Source organism: Eleutherodactylus coqui, chromosome 13, assembly GCF_035609145.1.
Source record: "Eleutherodactylus coqui strain aEleCoq1 chromosome 13, aEleCoq1.hap1, whole genome shotgun sequence".
Classification (NCBI taxonomy): domain Eukaryota; kingdom Metazoa; phylum Chordata; class Amphibia; order Anura; family Eleutherodactylidae; genus Eleutherodactylus; species Eleutherodactylus coqui.
This window is the reverse complement of record NC_089849.1, coordinates 50,636,354-50,656,448: the sequence shown is the minus strand read 5'-3', so window position 1 is coordinate 50,656,448 and position 20,095 is coordinate 50,636,354. Positions and strand designations below refer to the sequence as shown.

At 43.3% G+C, this 20,095-nt stretch overlaps 1 protein-coding gene across 2 annotated transcripts; it reads right to left on the bottom strand.

Moving 5' to 3' along the window:
• Positions 1-10,365: 10,365 nt before the first annotated feature.
• Positions 10,366-19,162, bottom strand: TGIF2 (TGFB induced factor homeobox 2). Of its 2 annotated transcripts, none has more exons than XM_066586791.1 (3): positions 19,121-19,162; positions 14,902-15,143; positions 10,366-13,763 (listed from the first exon to the last, which is right to left on the bottom strand). In XM_066586791.1, the coding sequence occupies exons 1-3, from the start codon at positions 19,137-19,139 to the stop codon at positions 13,134-13,136; spliced, it is 891 nt and encodes a 296-aa protein (XP_066442888.1). In that variant the 5' UTR covers positions 19,140-19,162; the 3' UTR covers positions 10,366-13,133. The 2 variants fall into 2 exon arrangements, with proteins under 2 accessions (XP_066442888.1, XP_066442889.1); XM_066586792.1 differs by lacking the exon at positions 19,121-19,162 and adding an exon at positions 18,673-18,761.
• Between the last annotated feature and the right edge of the window lie 933 nt (positions 19,163-20,095).

Sequence of the window (20,095 nt, the reverse complement as noted above, 5' to 3'; positions counted from 1 at the left end):
TGAGACTGTGATGATCTGTGGACGATGCATCCAGCAAGATGTAATCACACAAAGGGCTATTTCTATTGTGTATCTTCAGATGGTCGCGCTGGAGAGTAATTAATGTGTCCAGTTCGTAAATATCATGCATGTGATTTTATTTTTAATAGCATTATCACATTTAGCAGAGGTTGCCGATTTTACATAGTATTCCTTTTTTTTTTTTCTCCAAGTTATTTATTTTTGTATTAATTAAGGATAAAGCAATCCCTCAACCTGTCATTGTAGCCGCGCTGGTTCCATTCGTCATCCAGAAAATCATATGGGGACAGAAACCAGCATTGGGGCAGAATATGTAAAACCGAGGCATCTTTGGTTTCTCACTCATACAACTATCCTACCAAAAGTAATTGGACACCTGAGCAAGAATCAAAAGTAGTATTTATTTCCATATGTCAATACTTAGTGGGGCTTCCTTGGACCCTAAGGCCTCATGTCCACAGGGAAAATCAGGCCCGCCGCGGATTCTCCGTGCAGAATCCCGCAGCAGGTCCCTCCTTTCCCGCAGACATGAGGCTAAAAAAAAAAAGATTAAACGTACCTGTCCGGATGCTGCGGATCTTCCCTCCGTTGCGGCCAGATCTTCTTTCTTCAGCCCGGTGGATGTGCTCGGCACGCCGGCAGCGTGCATGCGTCGGGCACATCCGCCGAGCCGAGGAAAGAAGATCCGGCCGCGACGTAGGGAAGATCCGCAGCATCCGGACAGGTACGTTTTAATTCAGGTACGGGTGTACCGTGGATCCGGACGGCTTCTATAGGCTTCAATGGAAGCCTGCGGGAGACCCGCACTAAAATGGAGCATGTTGCGTTTTTTTCCCCCTGCACACGCAATCCGCGCCGCAAGGGTAAAATGACATCCGCAGGTATTTAACTACCTGCGGGTGTCCAATGCATCCCTATGGGGCGCGGATCTGCGTGCGGGAAAAAATGCTACGGATTTTAAATCTTTTTACCGTGGACATGAGGCCTAATGACATGGAATACTGTTCGGGGCATATTTTCTACTAACATCTGATACAGTTCAGGTGCAATTTCCCTCCATTGATCCTGCAAATGTCTGGCGAGTTCTCGCAAAGAAAATTGATGATTTTTGTATTTCATGATATGACGTTCCAGTTCATCTAAAAAAAAAATGTTTAATAGGACTCATGTTGGGACTCTGAGCATATGGATGTTCCATAATTCGAGTGGCCTGCACAAACTAACCTAAGTGTTGGGATCTGTGACCAGGTTTGTTGTCTCGTTGGAGGTGTCTCAGGTTATTCCCAGAGTATTGTCACATTGTCGACAGCACATTATAGTCTAGAATGTCAAGGTACATCGCCATAGTCATGGTTTTTGCCACTATAACCATGCCATGTAAAATATCCCCAGACCATAATGAAAATTCCGCTGTACTTACCTGTTGGCACAACACACTCTCTGGTACAAGGCATTCATTCCCCAGACGTCCTCCACACCCAGGTACATCCATCTGATTTGAAGATAGAGTAGCATGATTCATCACTGCATAGAACGGTCTTCCTTTGCTTAACTGTCCAATGATGACACTTATTGCACCTCTTTGTAGACAGGTCAATGCATCTACTTTGAGAGAACTTGCCAGATGTTTGCAGGATGAATGGAGGCAAATGCTAGACACTAGTATGCCACAGCGAATATCCAACGTCATTAGGGGCAAAGGAGGTCCTACTAAGTATTAACCTATATATAAACTCATACTACTTTTTGCTAGTTGTCCAGTTACTGGCAGTGCAGTTTCCATCCCTATTAGCTTTTTGAATGGCGCTAAACCTATAAAAATGGTCTGTAAAAAGAGCCCAACTCAACCAACATGCCATAAGCTCATGTGAAGAAGAGGACTTATGTTATAGGGCTCTACCAGTGGATTGTCCAGCTCAGATTCCTCATTTAGTTTAAAGAGGACCTGTCCTCCCAGAAAAGCAGTGGGGCTGGCTGTATAGCCCTCCCGCTGTGGCCTCGCTGCCCTGTTGAAGCCATACAAGCTTCTCTTGCATCTGTCGCCCTACGATGCAAAACTGTCAAGTAGGTCATCCACCACTTACTGTCAGTGGATGATGTCAGACTATCAATTAAAGGGGTTCTCCAAGTAGTTTAAATAAATAAACCTTCCCCATGCAGTAAAGTAAGTCCTATACTCCCCTCTCCCTGCTATGTCCTGTGCCACTGCTCCAGGTCTCCCCTTTGACATCACATTTACAGGCTGCTCCAGCCTGTTTATGGGATATCACAGATACTGCGGCCAATGACAGAGTTACTACATTGTCATTGGCTGCAGCGCCTGTGATGTTGCATAGCCTGTAAACGCGAACCACACAGAGGACACAGCAGCACTGTGGGACATAGCGGGGTGAGGGGAGTAGATGAGTGTTAGTTATTTGACTGCATTAAAAAAAAAAAGCCTCCGATAACCGCTTTTTAAGTCTGATGTTCCTCATTGAGGGTGAGCAGTAGAGACCACCCACTTGACAGGTTCACCGCATTGGGTGACCACTTTAAGAATAGCTTGCGTGAGAGAACGTAGCGAGAGGATGAAGAAAAGTGGTGATGGGCAGCAGTAGAGCTATGCATGCTGCCTTTGTATAGGACAGGTCCTCTTTAAAGGTGTTTTCTTGGGTTAGAACCCCCCCCCCCCCCCTCCCCTGTTCTCTGCAGAAACCATGCCACTCTTGTCCAGGAGCTGTATCTGGTATTGTAGCTCACCTCCATTTAATGGATGGGGTTGACCAAAGCATGCATGCCATATACACTGCCCCTTGTCAGCTTACCTCCCAATTGTTTTAGGATAGTGATAAGCTGTGTAAAACATCCATCTCCAGAGGAACAGAATGGTTAGCAAACAAGGGGGTAGGAATAGGCAGTGGGTCACTGTGGAAGAAATGATCACCACCTTCTCTCCTGCGTGGGAAATCTGGTATCATAATGGGGGGATGCTGTTTGAGCTGCAGTAGTTGACGGCTCATGGATAAGCATGGCACTAGACTACAAAAAAAACTTTTTTTCTAAGCATCATAGATAAGGAAAAAAGTCACATGACTTTTAAGAGTTTTTTTTTCTCTTGAGCTACATTTGACTAATATATAGATTTAGTACTAAAGAGTAGGGTACCACTGCATTGTCCTCGCAAAGTGTCAGCTGTCATATTCCAGCTTTATTCTGTCACACATGACCCCTTAGATTTCGTTGACTCAAGTCACTTCTGAAAGGGAACTTGTCAGTTTGTAGATAGGACTTCTATCTGTGTGCAGCGGCATGTAGAACAGAAGGGGAAAAGCAGATTGATATATAGTCTTGTGGAAAAAGATCCAGTGTAACTTGCTTTTTATTCGCTTAAATCCCTTTTATACTTCTTCAGTTTATCGCATCTTGCGAACTATTGATTTTAGTGCGATGCAATTACATTTTCCTACCCCTAAAATAAGCCCTAGCTGCATTTCCTGAAGGGGAAAAAAGGGCGTACTTACCTAGCAGGCTTAGTCTCGGTCCTCCTGCTGCTGCTGGCTGGAGCTCCGCCATCTGTCCTGCAGTTCTCGTTTGCCAACAGAAGATCACTTGCTGGTCGCGGCATTCATGAATCCTGCCTCCAGGAAATGATGGCTCTAATTAGCTGAGTAGCTCTGGACGAACCAATCACTGCAGTGCTCGATGAACCAATGCGAAGGCTGTGATTGATTCATCCAGCTCTGCATTGATTGGCTGAGCAGTGTTTGACAATCACATTGTGGAGGTTGGATTTATGAATTGGTTGAGCTGCGGCATTAATTGAGCAATTTATCAATCCCACCTTCACAGTGTGATTGGTTCTTCAAACTTAACAGCCAATCAATGCAGAGCTGGATTAACCAACCAGAGCCCTCACATTGGTTCATTTAGCACTGCATTGATTGGCTGAGTAGCTCTGGATGAACTAATTGGGGCCATCACTTCCTGGAGGCGGGATTTATGAATTGTGTAACCAGGAAGTGATCGTCTGTGGGCGAACAAGGCCTGCAGGACACACGGCGGAGCTCCGAACAGCAGCGGGAGGACCCGGACCTAGCCTGCTAAGTAAGTATTACCTTTTTTTTTTTGTTTTTCCTTTGGAGTGCAGCTAGGGCTTAGTTTTGTGAGGGGGCTTACCCTCACGATTGTATCGTGGGCAGCAACAATGCGTCATTTTTCAATAGGAAAACGCATTGCTGTTGCTACCACATCGCGGGGACAAAGCTGCGATATCGCTGTCGCCCGTGTGAAAGAGGCCTTAAATGAATAAAGCTTATGTGGATCTTTTCCCACAAAACTATATATCCGTCTGCTCTATAACAGGCCTGCAGGTTGGACAAAATGATAGAACTAATTCTGTCCATACACCCATGTAGTCTACATTATGCATACAGCAGGGGAACACTGAGGAGGGTAAGAAAGTCACACCTTGATGCAGTACCTCTGCTGCTAGGAGTCCATAACTTTAGTTCATGGGGCTCACAGGAGCCTGACGGAAAAAGTTGTTGTTTTTTTTTCCCTCTCTTGCAAAAACTGTGCCATTTCTGGCTATGGGCTGTTTGGGGGACGGGTGGAGCAGACACTATTTTCCCCTCTTCTGTAGTAACTCCTCTAACTTTGGGGTAGCTATTGCACATCAATACTTGGTTCCCACAGACTGTTGTAACATACTGCATTTCTGTCAACAATATTAAGTCTGTTCAATGGCATTTGCTCACAGAGACATTTACAGACTACATAATGATCAAATTAATTTAAAATTAACTTATTTAAGCATTGTTTAAATTAGATGTAATCACTTCTAATAAAACTATTAAAGGGATTATAAACACAAATTACAATATATATATTTTTTTTGCCTAGTAGGCCCTTGATGCCCTTTTTTCTGCTACCCAATAAATGCCTTTATTTTTCATGAGCCTTGTATTACCTACTCAGAAGTATTGCTAGGGCCAGGTTCATACCCTATTTTATTAGGCATATACATCTGTAGACCAAAAAGAACATATTGGCTTTTCTACAATTATCCATTCTGTGGACGGGCGCTTGCTGGCTAAGGTGATTCCATGCAGATGAATGCAACTGATGTTCAGTCACAGAAGTTTCTGCAACAATACTATCATTTATCAGTTTAATCAAAATGCTTAACATGGGGGAAACATTTCGACAGCCTTCCTGTGGGGACATGTCTTCCAATTCTGCACAGCTTTTACATAGAGGCTTGTGAAAGAAAAGAAAAATTGTGACATGCATCCATCACTTATGGAGAGACTATCCTACCAAAAGTAATTGGACACCCGAGCAAGAATCGAAAGTAGTATCTATGTTTATACGTTGTGGGGTCGCCTCTGGTCCTAATCACATCAGATAGTCTCCTTAGCAGACTTTCTACTTAAAGTGGCCCTGGACAAAGATGGTTGCCCCAGCTTCTCTGACTACCTGATGCACACTGTGCATTAATATGCATCATTAGTCTAAGGATATGGTCATACGATGGAATTCGCCACCGTTTCTGGCGTGAGTCCGCAGGCGCAATCTGCCCTATCAATGGGCAAAATCTTCTTGGAGAATTCTGAGATGGAAAATAGTTTCTGCATCAAGAAGTGACATGTCATTTGCTGATCTGTGTCAAAAACAGTCAACAGGAGCCGCCTGGCCAGTCACATCTTAAGACTACCAATGCATACTAGGGACAGCGTAGTCCGGTAGTCAAAGATGTGGTTCAGCCATCCTTGTTGATCCAGGCCTGGTTGGTCAGTTTAATATTTAGTATTTCCATCCATTTATCCTGCTTTAGTTCTTTTAAAGAAAATGAAAGCTGTTCGTATTTTCAGATTGTTGTAACAGCAGTGGATTTGTGACGAGGCGTGACACCTTGTTGGAAGTATTACATAGTAACATAGTTCGTTAGGCCGAATGAAGACAATGTCCATCCAGTCCAGCCTGTCTATCCTCCTGTGTTGATCCAGAGGAAGGCAAAAAACCCCAAGGGCAGAAGCCAGACAGCCCTTTTGGGGAAAAAAATTCCTTCCCGACTCCCTAATGGTAATCAGACTAATCCCTGGATCAACCCCTAGTAGTTCCTATGTGCCTGTATACCCGGATTAGCAATTGACCTAAGATTTATAACCTATAATATCCTTCCTCTCCAGAAAGACATCAAGTCCCCTTTTAAACTCCTCTATGGATTTTGCCATCACCACTTCCTCAGGCAGAGAGTTCCACAGTCTAAGGGCGCCCACCGCGTTTACCGCGATTTTTCCGCGCGTTTTTCGCTGCGGTTTTCGCGGCTTTTCCATTAATTTCCATTGACTTTCATGGGTGCATTAGGAGAAAAATAAGGACACATATGCAACTGACAGTTCCTATGTTAAAAACGCAAACGCAACGCAAAAAAAACGCCAGTGGACAGGAACACATGTTATCTCTATGCCTGTGCAGGAAAAACGCAAAACGCAGGTAAATAAACGCCAGTGGGTGGGTGCCCTTACTGCTCTTACAGTAAAGAACCCACTTCTGTGTTGGTTATGAAACCTACTTTCCTCTAATCGTAGCGGATGCCCTCTTGTTACCGTCATGGTCCTGGGTGTAAACAGATCGCGGGAGAGATCCTTGTATTGTCCCCTCATGTACTTATACATAGTTATTTGATCACCCCTTAGCCGTCTTTTTTCTAGAGTAAATAGTCCCAATTTGGATAGCCTCTCTGGGTATTCCAGTCCCGTCATTCCATGTATTAGTTTAGTTGCTCTTCTTTGAATCCCCTCAAGCACTGTAACATCTTTCCTGATCACTGGTGACCAGAGTTGTACGCAGTACTCCATGTGAGGCCTGACTAGTGCCTTATATAGTGGAAGGATAATGTTCCTGTCCCTCGCCCCTATACCTCTTTTAATGCACCCCAAGACATTATTTGCCTTTGCAGCAGCTGACTGGCATTGGTTACTCCAGTTTAGTCTACTATCCACTAATACCCCCAGGTCTTTTTCCATATCACTTTTTCCTAGCGGTACTCCATTAATTGAATATTGGTAACATCCATTCTTGCTGCCCATGTGCATAACCTTACATTTCTCAACATTGAACTTCATTTGCCATTTTTCTGCCCAAGCCCCCAGCTTATCCAGGTCCGTTTGTAGCCGCACATTGTCCTCCGTTGCATTAATTATATTGTATAATTCTGTATCATCTGCAAATCTTGATATTTTGCTGTGCAGCCCCTCTATCAGGTCATTGATAAATATGTTGAACAGAGTGGGGCCTAATACCAAACCCTGTGGCCCCCCCATTAGTGACTGTGGTCCAATCAGAGTGTGAACCATTTATTACCACCCTCTGCTTTCTATCATTGAGCCAATTTTTTACGCATTCACACGAACGTATATTGGCTCGGTTTTCACGCCGAGCCGGTATACGTCGTCCTCATCTGCAGGGGGGGGGGGGGGGAGGATGGAAGAGCCAGGAGCAAGAACTGAGCTCCTGCCCCCTCTCTGCCCCTCAGCACTATTTGCAATGAAAGGAGGCGGAACAGGGGTGGGGCTAAGGTCTGAATTGGCCCAGTCCCTCCTCTCCTCATTGCAAATAGAGAGGGGGCGGGAGCTCAGTTCCTGCTCCTGGCTCTTCCATCCCCCCCCCCCCCCCCCCCCGCAGATGAGGACAACGTATATCGTGAAAACCGAGCCGATATACGTTCATGTGAATGCACCCTTACACACGTTTTCGCCCAGTCCGAGCTGCCTCATTTTGTATATTAGCCTATTATGTGGCACGGTGTCAAAAGCTTTAGGGAAATCCAGATATACGAGATCAATAGAGCAATAGGTATTGCTGAGCATTTTCAGAGCGTTGCCAAATTGTCTAGAATACAAAGGTATGTCTGTGTTCATGGTTCTTGCCACTACAGCCAACATACCATGGCACATTAAACAATCCCACTCTATAATGGAACCTCTTCTGTACGTTGGCACAACACTCGGTCAAAGGGCATTCTCCAGGCATCTTCCACACCCAGACATGGACATCTGATTTGAAGATGGAGTAGTGCGAATCGTGACTCCATAGAATGTTCTTCCATTGATTAACTATCTAAGGATGATGCTACTTGCACCAGAGTAGGCAGGCCGATACAGGGAAATACCCGCTGGAGAGTATTAAGACATTAGTGGAAGGTATGCCATGTTATTAGGGCCAAAAGGACCCCCAAGTATTAACAGATGGAAATAATCACTACTCTTGATTTCTCATGTATCCAATTACTTTAGTTAGGATGGTGTATTCTCATGTAGAAATCACTCCTATGAAGGTGCTATGAGTGCCACCATGTCCACAATATGGCATTTTTAGGGGAGATTTACTAAGCTAAATGCACAATTCTGGCTCAATTTGCACCAAGAAAGCTGTGTTCATGTCTTGTGTGTTACATTTTATGCGCCTTGCTTAACAAGTGGGAGTGGCTTAAAAAATTTTTTGGTACAAAATAAGCTAATTAAGAGGCGGTGTGAAAGTAGACAAAGGGTCTAAAGATGTACCAGATTTATCATACAGCATTCTGGCTATTTCAGACGACTGTATATCGGCCGCGTATTCATGCCGGCCGATATACGGCATCTCTCTGCAGGGGGAGCCCAGGGTGGCAGTACCAATGTGGTTCACTGATGAAAATGCAGGGCAACCAGACGAATCATCATGGCGTCATTAATAGGTTGCTGGTCTGCATGGTGAACTACATATATCAGAATGGTCTGGCACTTTGTATCCAGTATGTGTGGGAGTGTACACCAAGCATCCACCCCCCTCATTATCAGGAGGCAGTGTGAGTGGCTGTCTCATCGGTGTCCCTCACCGGTGTTATTGGCTCCTCCATTTGGTAGTCAGCTACCTGCATGGTGAGAGGAGGATGCATCTATATGCACTCCTCACCCAGTAAGTAACGGACGTCTTCTGTGATTGTTTAATTTTTTATTTCCCCTTCTGTGATGCATCTCTCTGCAGGGGGCAGTGCTCTGAGCTCCGGCCCCCTCTCTGCCTCCTCTGCACTATTTGCAATGAGAGGAGGTGGTATGGGGGCATGGCTAAGTTTTCCGAATTAGCTCTGCCCCATCATTACAAATAGTGCAGAGGGGCGGGAGCTTAGTGTACTGCTCCCGGCTCTTCCAGCCTCCTCCCCCTGCAGAGACAGACGCCGTATATCGGCCGGTGTGAATACGCGGTCGTCTGAAATAGCCCTTAGCCAGAGTGATAAACTTGGTACATTGCCATAAGGTCTAGTTTATGTACTGGCTAGTTCATCTGCCTTTCTAGGTTGTGTTACAGTACAGGTACCTTATCCATGGTGAAGTCCAACGGATCCTTCATATAGCGCCATTTACTATGCTGTGGCATTGCTTCAGGAGCTCCATCATGGGACCCCTGAACACAACCAATTCACTTGCATTAGTGAAACCAACACCAGAAACGAATAAAGAAATCCTTCTAAAAATGGACACCAAAGGGTTGTCTGGTTCTCTTAATGCAAGCGACTGGTTATGTTCCAGCTGTGATGGAACGCCCTGCTTAAATCGCTGTGAACACTCCCTAAGAAACTTTGCTACATCTGGGGGAAGGAAATGCAACTATGGGAAACACTTGCTGACACTTCGCTGCGGCTGTACTAAAGGGATGGGAGGCGTTTGACACAACCACCTCAGATCCACGGTTAGACCACTTAACAGCCACATTTTGAAAGCAGGTATCATACTTGGCCGTGTTAGACTAGCCTTAGTCCAACCTACATGCAGCACCATTAAACAGGAGCTGCAGATATTCCAGGACTAGTAGCAGCTGTTTGTTGCGTTCGCCTCCATTGTTCCAAGGTGGCCACAAGTCAGTCCCGCTTCCCAGAGATCTGCCCAATAAGGAATGCTGAAACTTCCATTTGCACATGCAGCAGTCATGCATATGCCAACTGTACGGCGTTGCAATTTTTTGCAATGAACAGGCATAAGATTTGCTAACTAGAAAACAGTGACAAAGGGATGACTAGTGTCCTAGCTATTCAGTACAAACTACCCAATTACTGTTCAGTGTAGATACTTGTCAACCTAACGATATACGATCACTAGTTCACTGATTGCATGATCCTAAGATTTATCTTGCAGTGGAGAAGGCTAGAGGAACAGAGAAGTCATGAGCAGTGTAGAGGTGATTGCAGCAGCTGTAAGTCACTTTAGCTGCAACCACATCTGTGAGAATATCGGCTACCATCTCCCTCCCCTCTATAGACTTGGGGAAGCATAGTCATGTAATAAGAGGCTTTGTATAAAATAATGATGCAGAGAAGAAGGCTTAAGATTTGAAAAACTTTATTACAAACAAATTTGATCACAAACAAACAAAATTGACTTTAAAAAAAGGGTGTACCATTGGACCAGTTACAGCTTTGGCCAGCAATTGATATGTAACAATTAGGTTTCCTAGGGTTAACACAAAAAAAAAAAAAAAAAAGGTTTCCAAGATCTGCTATGCATTTAATGTAACAAAGCTGAATTACATACACAGCCCACAGAATGCCTTACATCAGCGGTTCTCATCCATTCTTAGTGTACATTAGTGTTTGGCCAGTCTTCTGATAAGCTCTTTGAAACTAATTTCTTAATATATCTAGATAGTAGATACAGATAGATGTAAAGGAATGTGGTGGCTGCCTGCAACCACCACTAGAGGCCGCTGTGGTTCTTACCAAATACTGTTTTACTAGAGCTCAAAGCATAATCATATGCAATGAGCTCCCCTGGTGGTAGATGCAATAGATAAGAAATTAGTCGGCACTGAATTTTACACAAGAGATGACAAGTCACTATAGAGCTTTCCAAAATGTTGCCTACCATTTACAACATATGGTTAGCCAATGGCTTGCATCCAAAAGCCTGTACCATCTCAAAATATGCCCATCCAGAAATTTGTTGCAAGGTCTGTAATTCAAGAACAAGTCTATAGCTTACCAATGCATAGAAACGGACCGATCTGAGAGAAGAGGGTTTTACTGTTGATGTGGTCAGTTCAGAACAAGCACTATAATAAATCAAGTCTAGGAATGCTCAACTGGAAGTAGTGTTCGTTTTGTATGGGGGTTTCTGTTCACTTATGGCAAGCAGGGATCCTATTTAAAAGAGTTGCATAGCTCAATTATAAAAATTCTTAAGATGCACTTAGAAAGGGGAATATACTAACTTTTTTAGTCTTTGCAGACTGTTTAAATTAAAGAAAATTTTTTTTATATAAAAAGTGGAAATAAGAAACTATATCCAGCCTTCAGGGAGAAGCCACTTTTCATTCACCCCATGACTGAGCCGTTTCTTGTGGGCGATTCTAGCCCCTTGCTTCAAAAGTGGTCAAGAAATACCCACAGCGGTGATATACAGAAAAATGGCTTCCTGCAGCTTCTGAAGACAAAGGTATAATTTAAAAGTAACTGAAGTCACCGAGTGACTAAATATCAGATCTAGATTTACAGGGAACTGGAGGAGGCCCAGAATAGGTTATCTGAACACAGCGAGATCAATAAAAGACAATGTTCCCATATAATTGTATATACTGCAAAGGGGGGGGGGGGGGGAATACTGGCTAGGTCCATAGGATATCTACATGTCACGCAACCACATTGCAGAGAAGAAAAAAATATAAAGTTAAGACCTTTGGAAACCATTTAAGACACTTTTGCAAAGTTTTTTTTTTTTATCCCTCTAAAAATATATACACAAAAACTAAATCTCTACACTTTTCTTTGAGAGGTAAGATTTGTAGTTTGTTTTTCATACATGCAAGACATTTATATAAAATGCAAAAAAAAAAAAGTTTAAAGTATGCTATTCTATTACAGATATAGGAGAAAATTGCACAAATTAGATATACTGCTGGCTGGTGCCAAAATATATTATAAAAACACATGTTCAGGAATTGTAGCATCTAGCTTAAAAAAAGTTGGATTTCTCCAGTTACCCGTTATAAGAAAAAAAAAACTAATTATACCACTCTGAAAGAGAACTGGGTAGGGACTATTGGGGAAAAAAAAAAAAAAAAGTTGATTTGTGTAATTGTGCCATCTAGTGGTTAACAGAAGACTATTCATACAAGATAAGCCAAACGCAATAAAAGCCAAGTAGTTTGCATACAGTATCACTTTATAAAAATCAAAGCTTCAGATTTCTACCCTATAAAAGAATCAAACACAAGTATACTTGGGGGCATCTCTGAAGAAATGGCACATGTTTCAATGGAATACTGGTTTTTCTACTTATTTAATCACTACTCGATTTGGCGTTTGTCTGCCAACAACCTAACTTGTAAAACTAAGTTAATCAATAGAGAGAAAAAAAAAAAAAGAAATAATCAAAACAGCCAGGTAAATACTGAACATTTGTGGTCACAGAACAGCAATTAATTAACATTCACAGTTTCAAAAAAAAACTTCAATAGAATTTTTTTTTTTTTTTAACATCTATGAGTAAACAGTGTCGAGGGAAGCTCAGTTATTGAGAATGAATCACCTCTCCTCCCAAGCAAACACTTGAACAACAACCAAGCGGCAATGTATGATAAGGATACTGAGCAAGATGGAGAAAGCTGTGCGAGTGACCTACTCCACATGCCAGCTTTAGTGATCTTTTACATTGCCGAGTGACCTTTGGCCATTAGGACCAATAAAGTGCAGAGGGAGGGGTAGCAGCATATTTGCAAATCACAATGCTGTAAGGGTTCACATAATATGGCCACCCCACCTGTAGTGTCCAAAGGTGCCTTTTTTTGCCCTTATAGCAATTCCAACTACAGAAAAATAAGCAGTTGAGGATTAATACAAAAATGTAAACAGTAGAGTACTGGAAGTCCATAAAACTAAACATTATATAGGATGTCGGTTTTTTGCAAAGAGCCCTCACAAAGGATGAGGGTTTGTGCGTTCTTTGCAAACACTGAAACGGATAGCTTCCACGTTGGTCCATTTTTTTCCTTGAGGTAATCAATGCATTCTTGTAAGAATAGCAATTGGCAGAGAAGAAAAAAAACTCAAGGAAGTAAATGAACCCATTCTATAGCTTTGTAAAGAGGCATAAGTGTTATGCCTGTTCCATCTTAATCTGGCCCTTGGACAAGGCTTCTTGTTTGAGCGCATTGAGAGCAGATGTAGCAGCTTCACGCCTGGCCTCCTCAGCTTTCATTTGAGCCATATAGTATGTGGCTACATGTGCCAGGATCTGCAATCTGCTTTGGTTTTCACCATCAAAGCATGGTGGAGAGGCAGGTAAAGGAGTAGGAGTAGGGGTATATCCAAGATTATCTGCTGAGTGGCAAACACAATCGGTGGGCAGTTCTGCAGAGGTGCCGCTTTCTTCAGCTTTCATGGCAGGGGCCACGTTCTGCATTATGACATCATGACCTACTGTAGCAACAGCATGAATTGAGTGCCCAACGGAGTAGAACACAGGTACTATGCCAGTAGGCATACCAGGAACCACCAGCATACCAGGAATGGTTGGGCGATCCACTTGGGTTATTGGTGAGCGCCTGTGTGGCGTCGTTTCAACTGGAGCTTGATTACTAGTAGAAGGAGCATTATTACCAGTAGCAGGAGGCTCAGGGGTCCTGTTTGACCTTCGGGAGATTGTATATTGGTTAGGGTCCTTTCCATCCTTACGGAGCAGGTCAGGCAAGACTCGGCGACGAGCATTGATAAACCAATTGCAAATCTACAGGTAAAGAGGAACAAAGTCAGATGAGCCATTACATGTCCATGTGAGTCTACAGCTTTAAGACGGCCATTTTGAAAGTATACCGTAACAGTTATCCAACAGAGCCACTATTGCCCTGTCTGGTATTGAAGCACAGCCCCATGCACTGGAGTGAGACCGAGCCACAATACAAGGTACAGCCAAAAGGACAAGAGTGGCGCTATGCAAGGAATCCACTCTTGGGGAACCCTGCAGATACTAGCAGCAACCTAATGTGTAGTATAGAAGTAATAAAAAGGAGGTTGACAGATTTTATATACCCAATTGGAATCTCCCTCATTAAATACGTAGAGCTGTATCCAGTGCAGCCATGAAACCTAGATAACTATAGGAACCCTTAACTCTTTCCAATCCAATTTGTATCCTGGTTTTTCTAGGTATCTTATGCAGTTATACAACAGCGCCATCTGCTGGCTAAAGCCAGTACTGCATGAGGTGACGTTAGATAAGCTCCAACAGCAGAGAAGCTGGCAGTATACAGTAAGAGAACCCCGACGGACGTCTTCCAACATCAGGGCTGTACAGCTTTAAATCATAATGTCTTTAGATGTCAAGACAGAGTATTGGAAAGGGTTAAGGTGAATTTACACATGGCTCAGTTTTACATGCACATTCCATAAAGTTATGCCACAAGTGCATCACCCTTACATTAAAGAGCATGACATTCAATGGTTACAGTGAAAACCTACAGCAGAACCTGTTGAAGGGCCAACACATACATTGACACTAGAGAAAGGGAGCCGTGCCAGAGGTTCAGGCAGAATTAAAAAGGAATTCACAACATTTTGTATTTTTTTTTCTTTAAACTGGCCCATGACCTCAATTGAAGGAAGGGGCAGCGTGAAAAAAAAAAACAAAAAACCAAAATCACCATAGATTACAGTGACCATTGTACTAACATTTCCTGATTTGCTAAGTAATTGTGTCAAAACCATGTATATGACAAGGTACTGCAACAGCAAGGGTTGCATCATTGGTCAGGCTGACTTTACACCTGATGTTTTCTGCGATCTCCCCCTCCCTAAACCACTGGTCTCCGATAAGAGGGATTCCAGTCTTTAACATAGTAGCTATAGGAGTCATTTTGGGGTTGTACCTGCAGAGTAGTGAGTTGGGTTTGTTCGGACAACAGACCCTTCTCCGATTCAGATGGGTAAGCGTTGTGTCTATGTTCGTACAGCCACTCGCGTAGAATATTCACAGCCTCTTTTGGGAGATTTCCTCTGCGCTTCCTTTTAGGACTAGGAACTTCCTGCTCCGCAGCGCTGCTGCAGTCAGCTTCTGCGGCGTCACTTTCATTCTGCCGCACAGGTTCAGTTTCCTCCGCCATGACTGGTTCTGTAATGAGAAACATTGGTCAAATAAGGAGATCTACACATATACCAAAAAAAATAAGTGAATTCTTCACTGTGTAAAAGCAGTCTCAAGTACAAGCAACCTGCGAGGACTGGATGAGGTACAATGTGCAAACCACCCCAGGAGCTCAGTTTATCCTGCAAGATGGCCGCCTACAGGGAGTGGTGAGGGACAAGGTATACACATATGGCCATCCTCCATGCATAGAGATAATCAGCAACATTGTTTGTTCACTCAGGGGAGAAACCTACAGCCACCTTTTGTTTCATTAACACATTCCTCTTCCTCACACCCAATAGTGATACTTCAGTTTGAAGTCTAGTCCTAGTATTGGGACCCTCAATTGGGCAGTTTTTAGGCAAGTGCATTTTAACTCAATATTTGGTCACTTTTCTCCTTTTTAACCCATTTCCATCTATTTTTGCCTCTGTATTGGTAATCATTACCATTTACTTCAATGGGTAAAAAAAAAATTAAAAAAAAAAGCTCCATTTTACTTATTTGTCTACTGTAGAAACTTAAGAGATTGAGTTAAAATCCCCCAACTGAAGTATAAATGCAACCCAGCTATTGCACACAGAGCATCATGGAAGACAGTGTGCAACAGCACATAGCAGTGTAGATGCGATTTTAGTAGCTATGCAAGTTGGTACTGCTGAGGCATTGACAGCTGCACTCTATTGGAAGGTAGCTTTCCTACAAGTCAAGCGTCCCAGTTTTTAACAAGCATAGAAACTGGACTGGGTATATAGATCTAGATCAGAGAGTTCCATGTTCATACAGGAGATTAGAAAGCCATCTTCTAATAGGGTCATTCCACATCAATTGGACCAATTTTCAAAATCGTCCCCACTCGACCGTCTCCGATTTTGCTGAAAATTTACTCAGATATATGTATATGTTTGAAACGAGGTTCTGTGAAGTTTTAGCTCCAGATCTTAAATACCTGTGGCACTGTCGCCTTTACACTGGAGGTCCCACTGAGCTCGCGGCTTCAGCTACAAGGATTTTGCAAACTTTGGCACATAGGCATTATAGAAATATACTGGCTATGATGCTGAAATTGGACATACTAGCTCAACTTTTGCTGGTGAACACAAAAAAATTAGTACCGGCTATCACAAAAGAATATATCGGCCACAATTTTGTGTCAAAGTAGCTTGAAAATCACGCCGCATGACATTTACACCAAACTTTGGCCAAGTATAGCTCAAGACCAAAAACGACTTGTAACCGGTGCTTTGCTCTGTACACCAAACAGCTACATGGCTTTGCACTGCTGCAATATCACGGTCAAAGCATATGTATTTGTGAAGATATTCACACCCACATATGATGAAAAATGTTAAATGATCAAATCTGACCTATTTTTAAGGTCAAATATCTAAAAAAGGGTACCCCTCAAATCTATTTATTTTGATATCAGTCGAAAGAGCAAATTTTTCTCTACAAGGATCATCATTTTATTTTTTGGAGTCTTTCAGTTTAAGAAAAGAAAAATGCCACTGAACATGGCGTTTTTAAACATACGCAATGAATGATAAATGCACTATTCAAACCCTTGCGTTGGTCCATGGTGGTTATACCACTACCAATTCCCTAAGAATTGGTATTATAATCCTATTAAGAATTGTAATAATGCCAAATCTTTTGAGAATTGGCAGCCCCATCGCCTAGGGGCCACGCCCGATAGCCGTGCAAGGCCAGCCACGGGCGGTCTCTTTATCACAGGTTCCGAAGCCTGAGGGTGGGTGTCTTAGCCTAGGATCTAGGTTTGAATAGTGCATTTATCATTCATTGCGTATGTTTAAAAACGCCATGTTCAGTGGCATTTTTCTTTTCTTAAACTGAAAGACTCCAAAAAATAAAATGATGATCCTTGTAGAGAAAAATTTGCTCTTTCGACTGATATCAAAATAAATAGATTTGAGGGGTACCCTTTTTTAGATATTTGACCTTAAAAATAGGTCAGATTTGATCATTTAACATTTTTCATCATATGTGGGTGTGAATATCTTCACAAATACATATGCTTTGACCGTGATATTGCAGCAGTGCAAAGCCATATAGCTGTTTGGTGTACTGGTCAAAGCACAAATTACCAATGGTTTTTGGTTTTGAGATATATTTAACCAAAGTATGGCTTAAGTTTGCAAAATCCTCGTAGCTGAAGCCGCGCGCTCATTGGGACCTCCAGTGAAAGGGCAACAGTGTCCCAGGTATTTGATATCTGGCCCTAGAACTTTACAGAACCTCGTTTCAAACATACATGTACATCCTTATAAATTTTCAGCAAAATCGGAGATGGCCGAGTGGGGACCACTGGTCCACTTGGCATGGAATGACCCAATAGGTGATACTGCTGAGGCACTGTAACATCTCATTTGCATACCAGACTTTCCAGAGAAGCACTGAATGGCCTTTCAAGTATTCTCACACCTTGTAGGTGGTCTCCACAGGTCTGTGTGTCACTGTCTCTCCCTGCCCCTCCCTTCTCTATAGACTTCTATAGGCAAAGTCATCCCCTCCCCCATTTCCTGCTCTCAATGTTATCTCTGTCACTGGAGATGGGCTTGACAGCTAAGCAAGAGAAAATGTTCCCTAGTGGCCAGCACTATTTTCAGAGCAGTTTTCACACACAAAAAAGTTTTGACATTTAGAGGGGGTATACCAGAATTACCTTTTGTCAGCTATCCGAAAGGTAATTTTGGTATACCCCCCCCCCCCTCACATGGTGCTTACTTTTAAAGCGTGATAACTAGCAAAAGTGGAAACAAATTTAGTTTTGTGAAATAATATGTAAATAATCTCAACAATCAATCTTCATTACAAAAAAAAAAAAAAAAAAGTCTAAATTCATTTAACTTAAAAAAAAAACAAAAAAAAAAAAACACTAAATCTGTTTTACAGTATCTCTCCCAGACACTATTATACCGACAGAGATAAGCTGGCAGATGACTGTATTCAACCTGAAAACAATCCTTTGCATACAAGACAATGGGCTGAAGACCCCCAGCCTGTGTCTGTTCAAATGCAAAAGAAACCCCTTCTCCCTCCAAAACAAGCAGAATAGAAGGAACAAGGACCTTCCCACAAACTCAAGACAGAGCAAATGGATATTCCTCACCCCCTCCTCTTCCTTTCCCAAAAGATGGGGGAGGTGGGCTGTGTACGTGCTCCGGGCATGTGGACGTAGCCATTTACCTGCTGCACCAAACTTATGGGGATGATGATGAACAATCATAACAGCAGCAACAATGTAACAAACAGCACCGCGCACAACACACACACGTGATTTAAAGCCCACAGTACACGCCGCGATGTACTAAAAGTTACAGCGCGCAGTCATAAAGCCGCTACGATCCCCAAACGGATCCATCAAGAGTCACAATCAGCACATGGGAACAAAGACACCAAAAGCACATGGCCCGAGGCTGCAACAGGGGTCCCCTAAAGTGCACTCCAGCCCCATTGCCCCTTAAATCTAAAGAGACACTCTTTCTATACTTACCGATCACTTCCATTCACTTGTACTACGTTTGGGGGACACCGGATCCCCCTGCACAGGGTCTTTCAAAGTAAAACTTCTCACTGACAGAGTGTTTCTTTGTTTCAAAGAGAAACAGGAACTTGTGCGAGTCTCCCCTCCTTCTCCCTCCCTCTCTCTCTCCCCAGCTGTCACTTCAAACTCCAGACTCTCCAATAAAGCACAGCCCCCATTCTGCAGGAGCAGGTAGGAAGAGACATCACAAGCCGCGACAAACTTGTGTGGTCTTTGTGCACACTGAGATCTGCAGTTGCCCTCATCTAATCACTAGTCACAAGAATAAAACGTGCAAGAATAGCTCACACTGTGCAGTTATGGCTGCGATCACCTTCTGGGGAGCATTGATGGCTGGCAGCGTGGTAGTACGGGGACAGCCGCCCAGCACTGCTCTAAGTTCAGCATGCACACTTACCTGCACGCTGTCGGCTCATGGTGCGTCTTCTCGGGTGGTCCAGGTGTGCTCGGGGTCAGTCTCAGAACACTGTCGTCCACTATAGAACGTTGGGTGACAGATATAGCAGCCCCCTATTGACAGGGGCGGGGCTCTATTTGAATGCGGCGCTGTGATTGGCGGGGGCGGGGGTGATGGACGGACTCGGGTTTCTGTCACTTGTCTTTTGCATTAAAAAAACTTCTATTCGTATTTAATTAAGTTAATTGTAAATGGCGTGGAGGCATTTAACCTCTTGTTTGCCGTCGCCAACTGTCATTAAAACACTAAATATGGGCGTCTTGTCCTCCTGGCAGTGACTACTAGACACTCGGGTTTTGTGTGTGAGGAGAGCTGAGCTTCCCGCCACTCAAGCATCCTCTCCTGACAGGGCTTACTTGTCCTGTCTGTGTGGTAAACATGAGGGCTGATGGTGGTCAGTCAGGTCAATCATTCAGGAAATAAAGGATATGTCACACATACAGTATATGTATTTATATATATATAGGGATACGTCACGTATATATACATATATAATTATATATAGAGAGAGATATGTCGCCGACCAGACAAGTATTTCATTAGTCACAATCATGCCCCCCCTCCAACCTTGTTGGACACTTTTGGTTCTTTGTGTAGGAGGTCAACTATTAGGCCTCGTTCGCACAAGCGTGGTTTTAGCGCATTAGAGGCGCTTAAGAAGATTGCGTCTAATAGAATGGCTCCCTATAGAAGCGTTCACATGAAGGAATTGTAGGCGCACAAAAAAATCGCACCTAACATAGATAGAACATGCGTGTGCAGAGCCCGCATCTAAGGTCCGTGCTGCGAGAAACGATTAGACGTGACCTATCTCTGGTGCGAGCTGCGCAGGAGTCTTCATAGACACTTATGGAGCTGAAAAACATGCGGCTTTCCATTGCGTGAAGGGGCAATTACACTGCTAATTAAGACTTA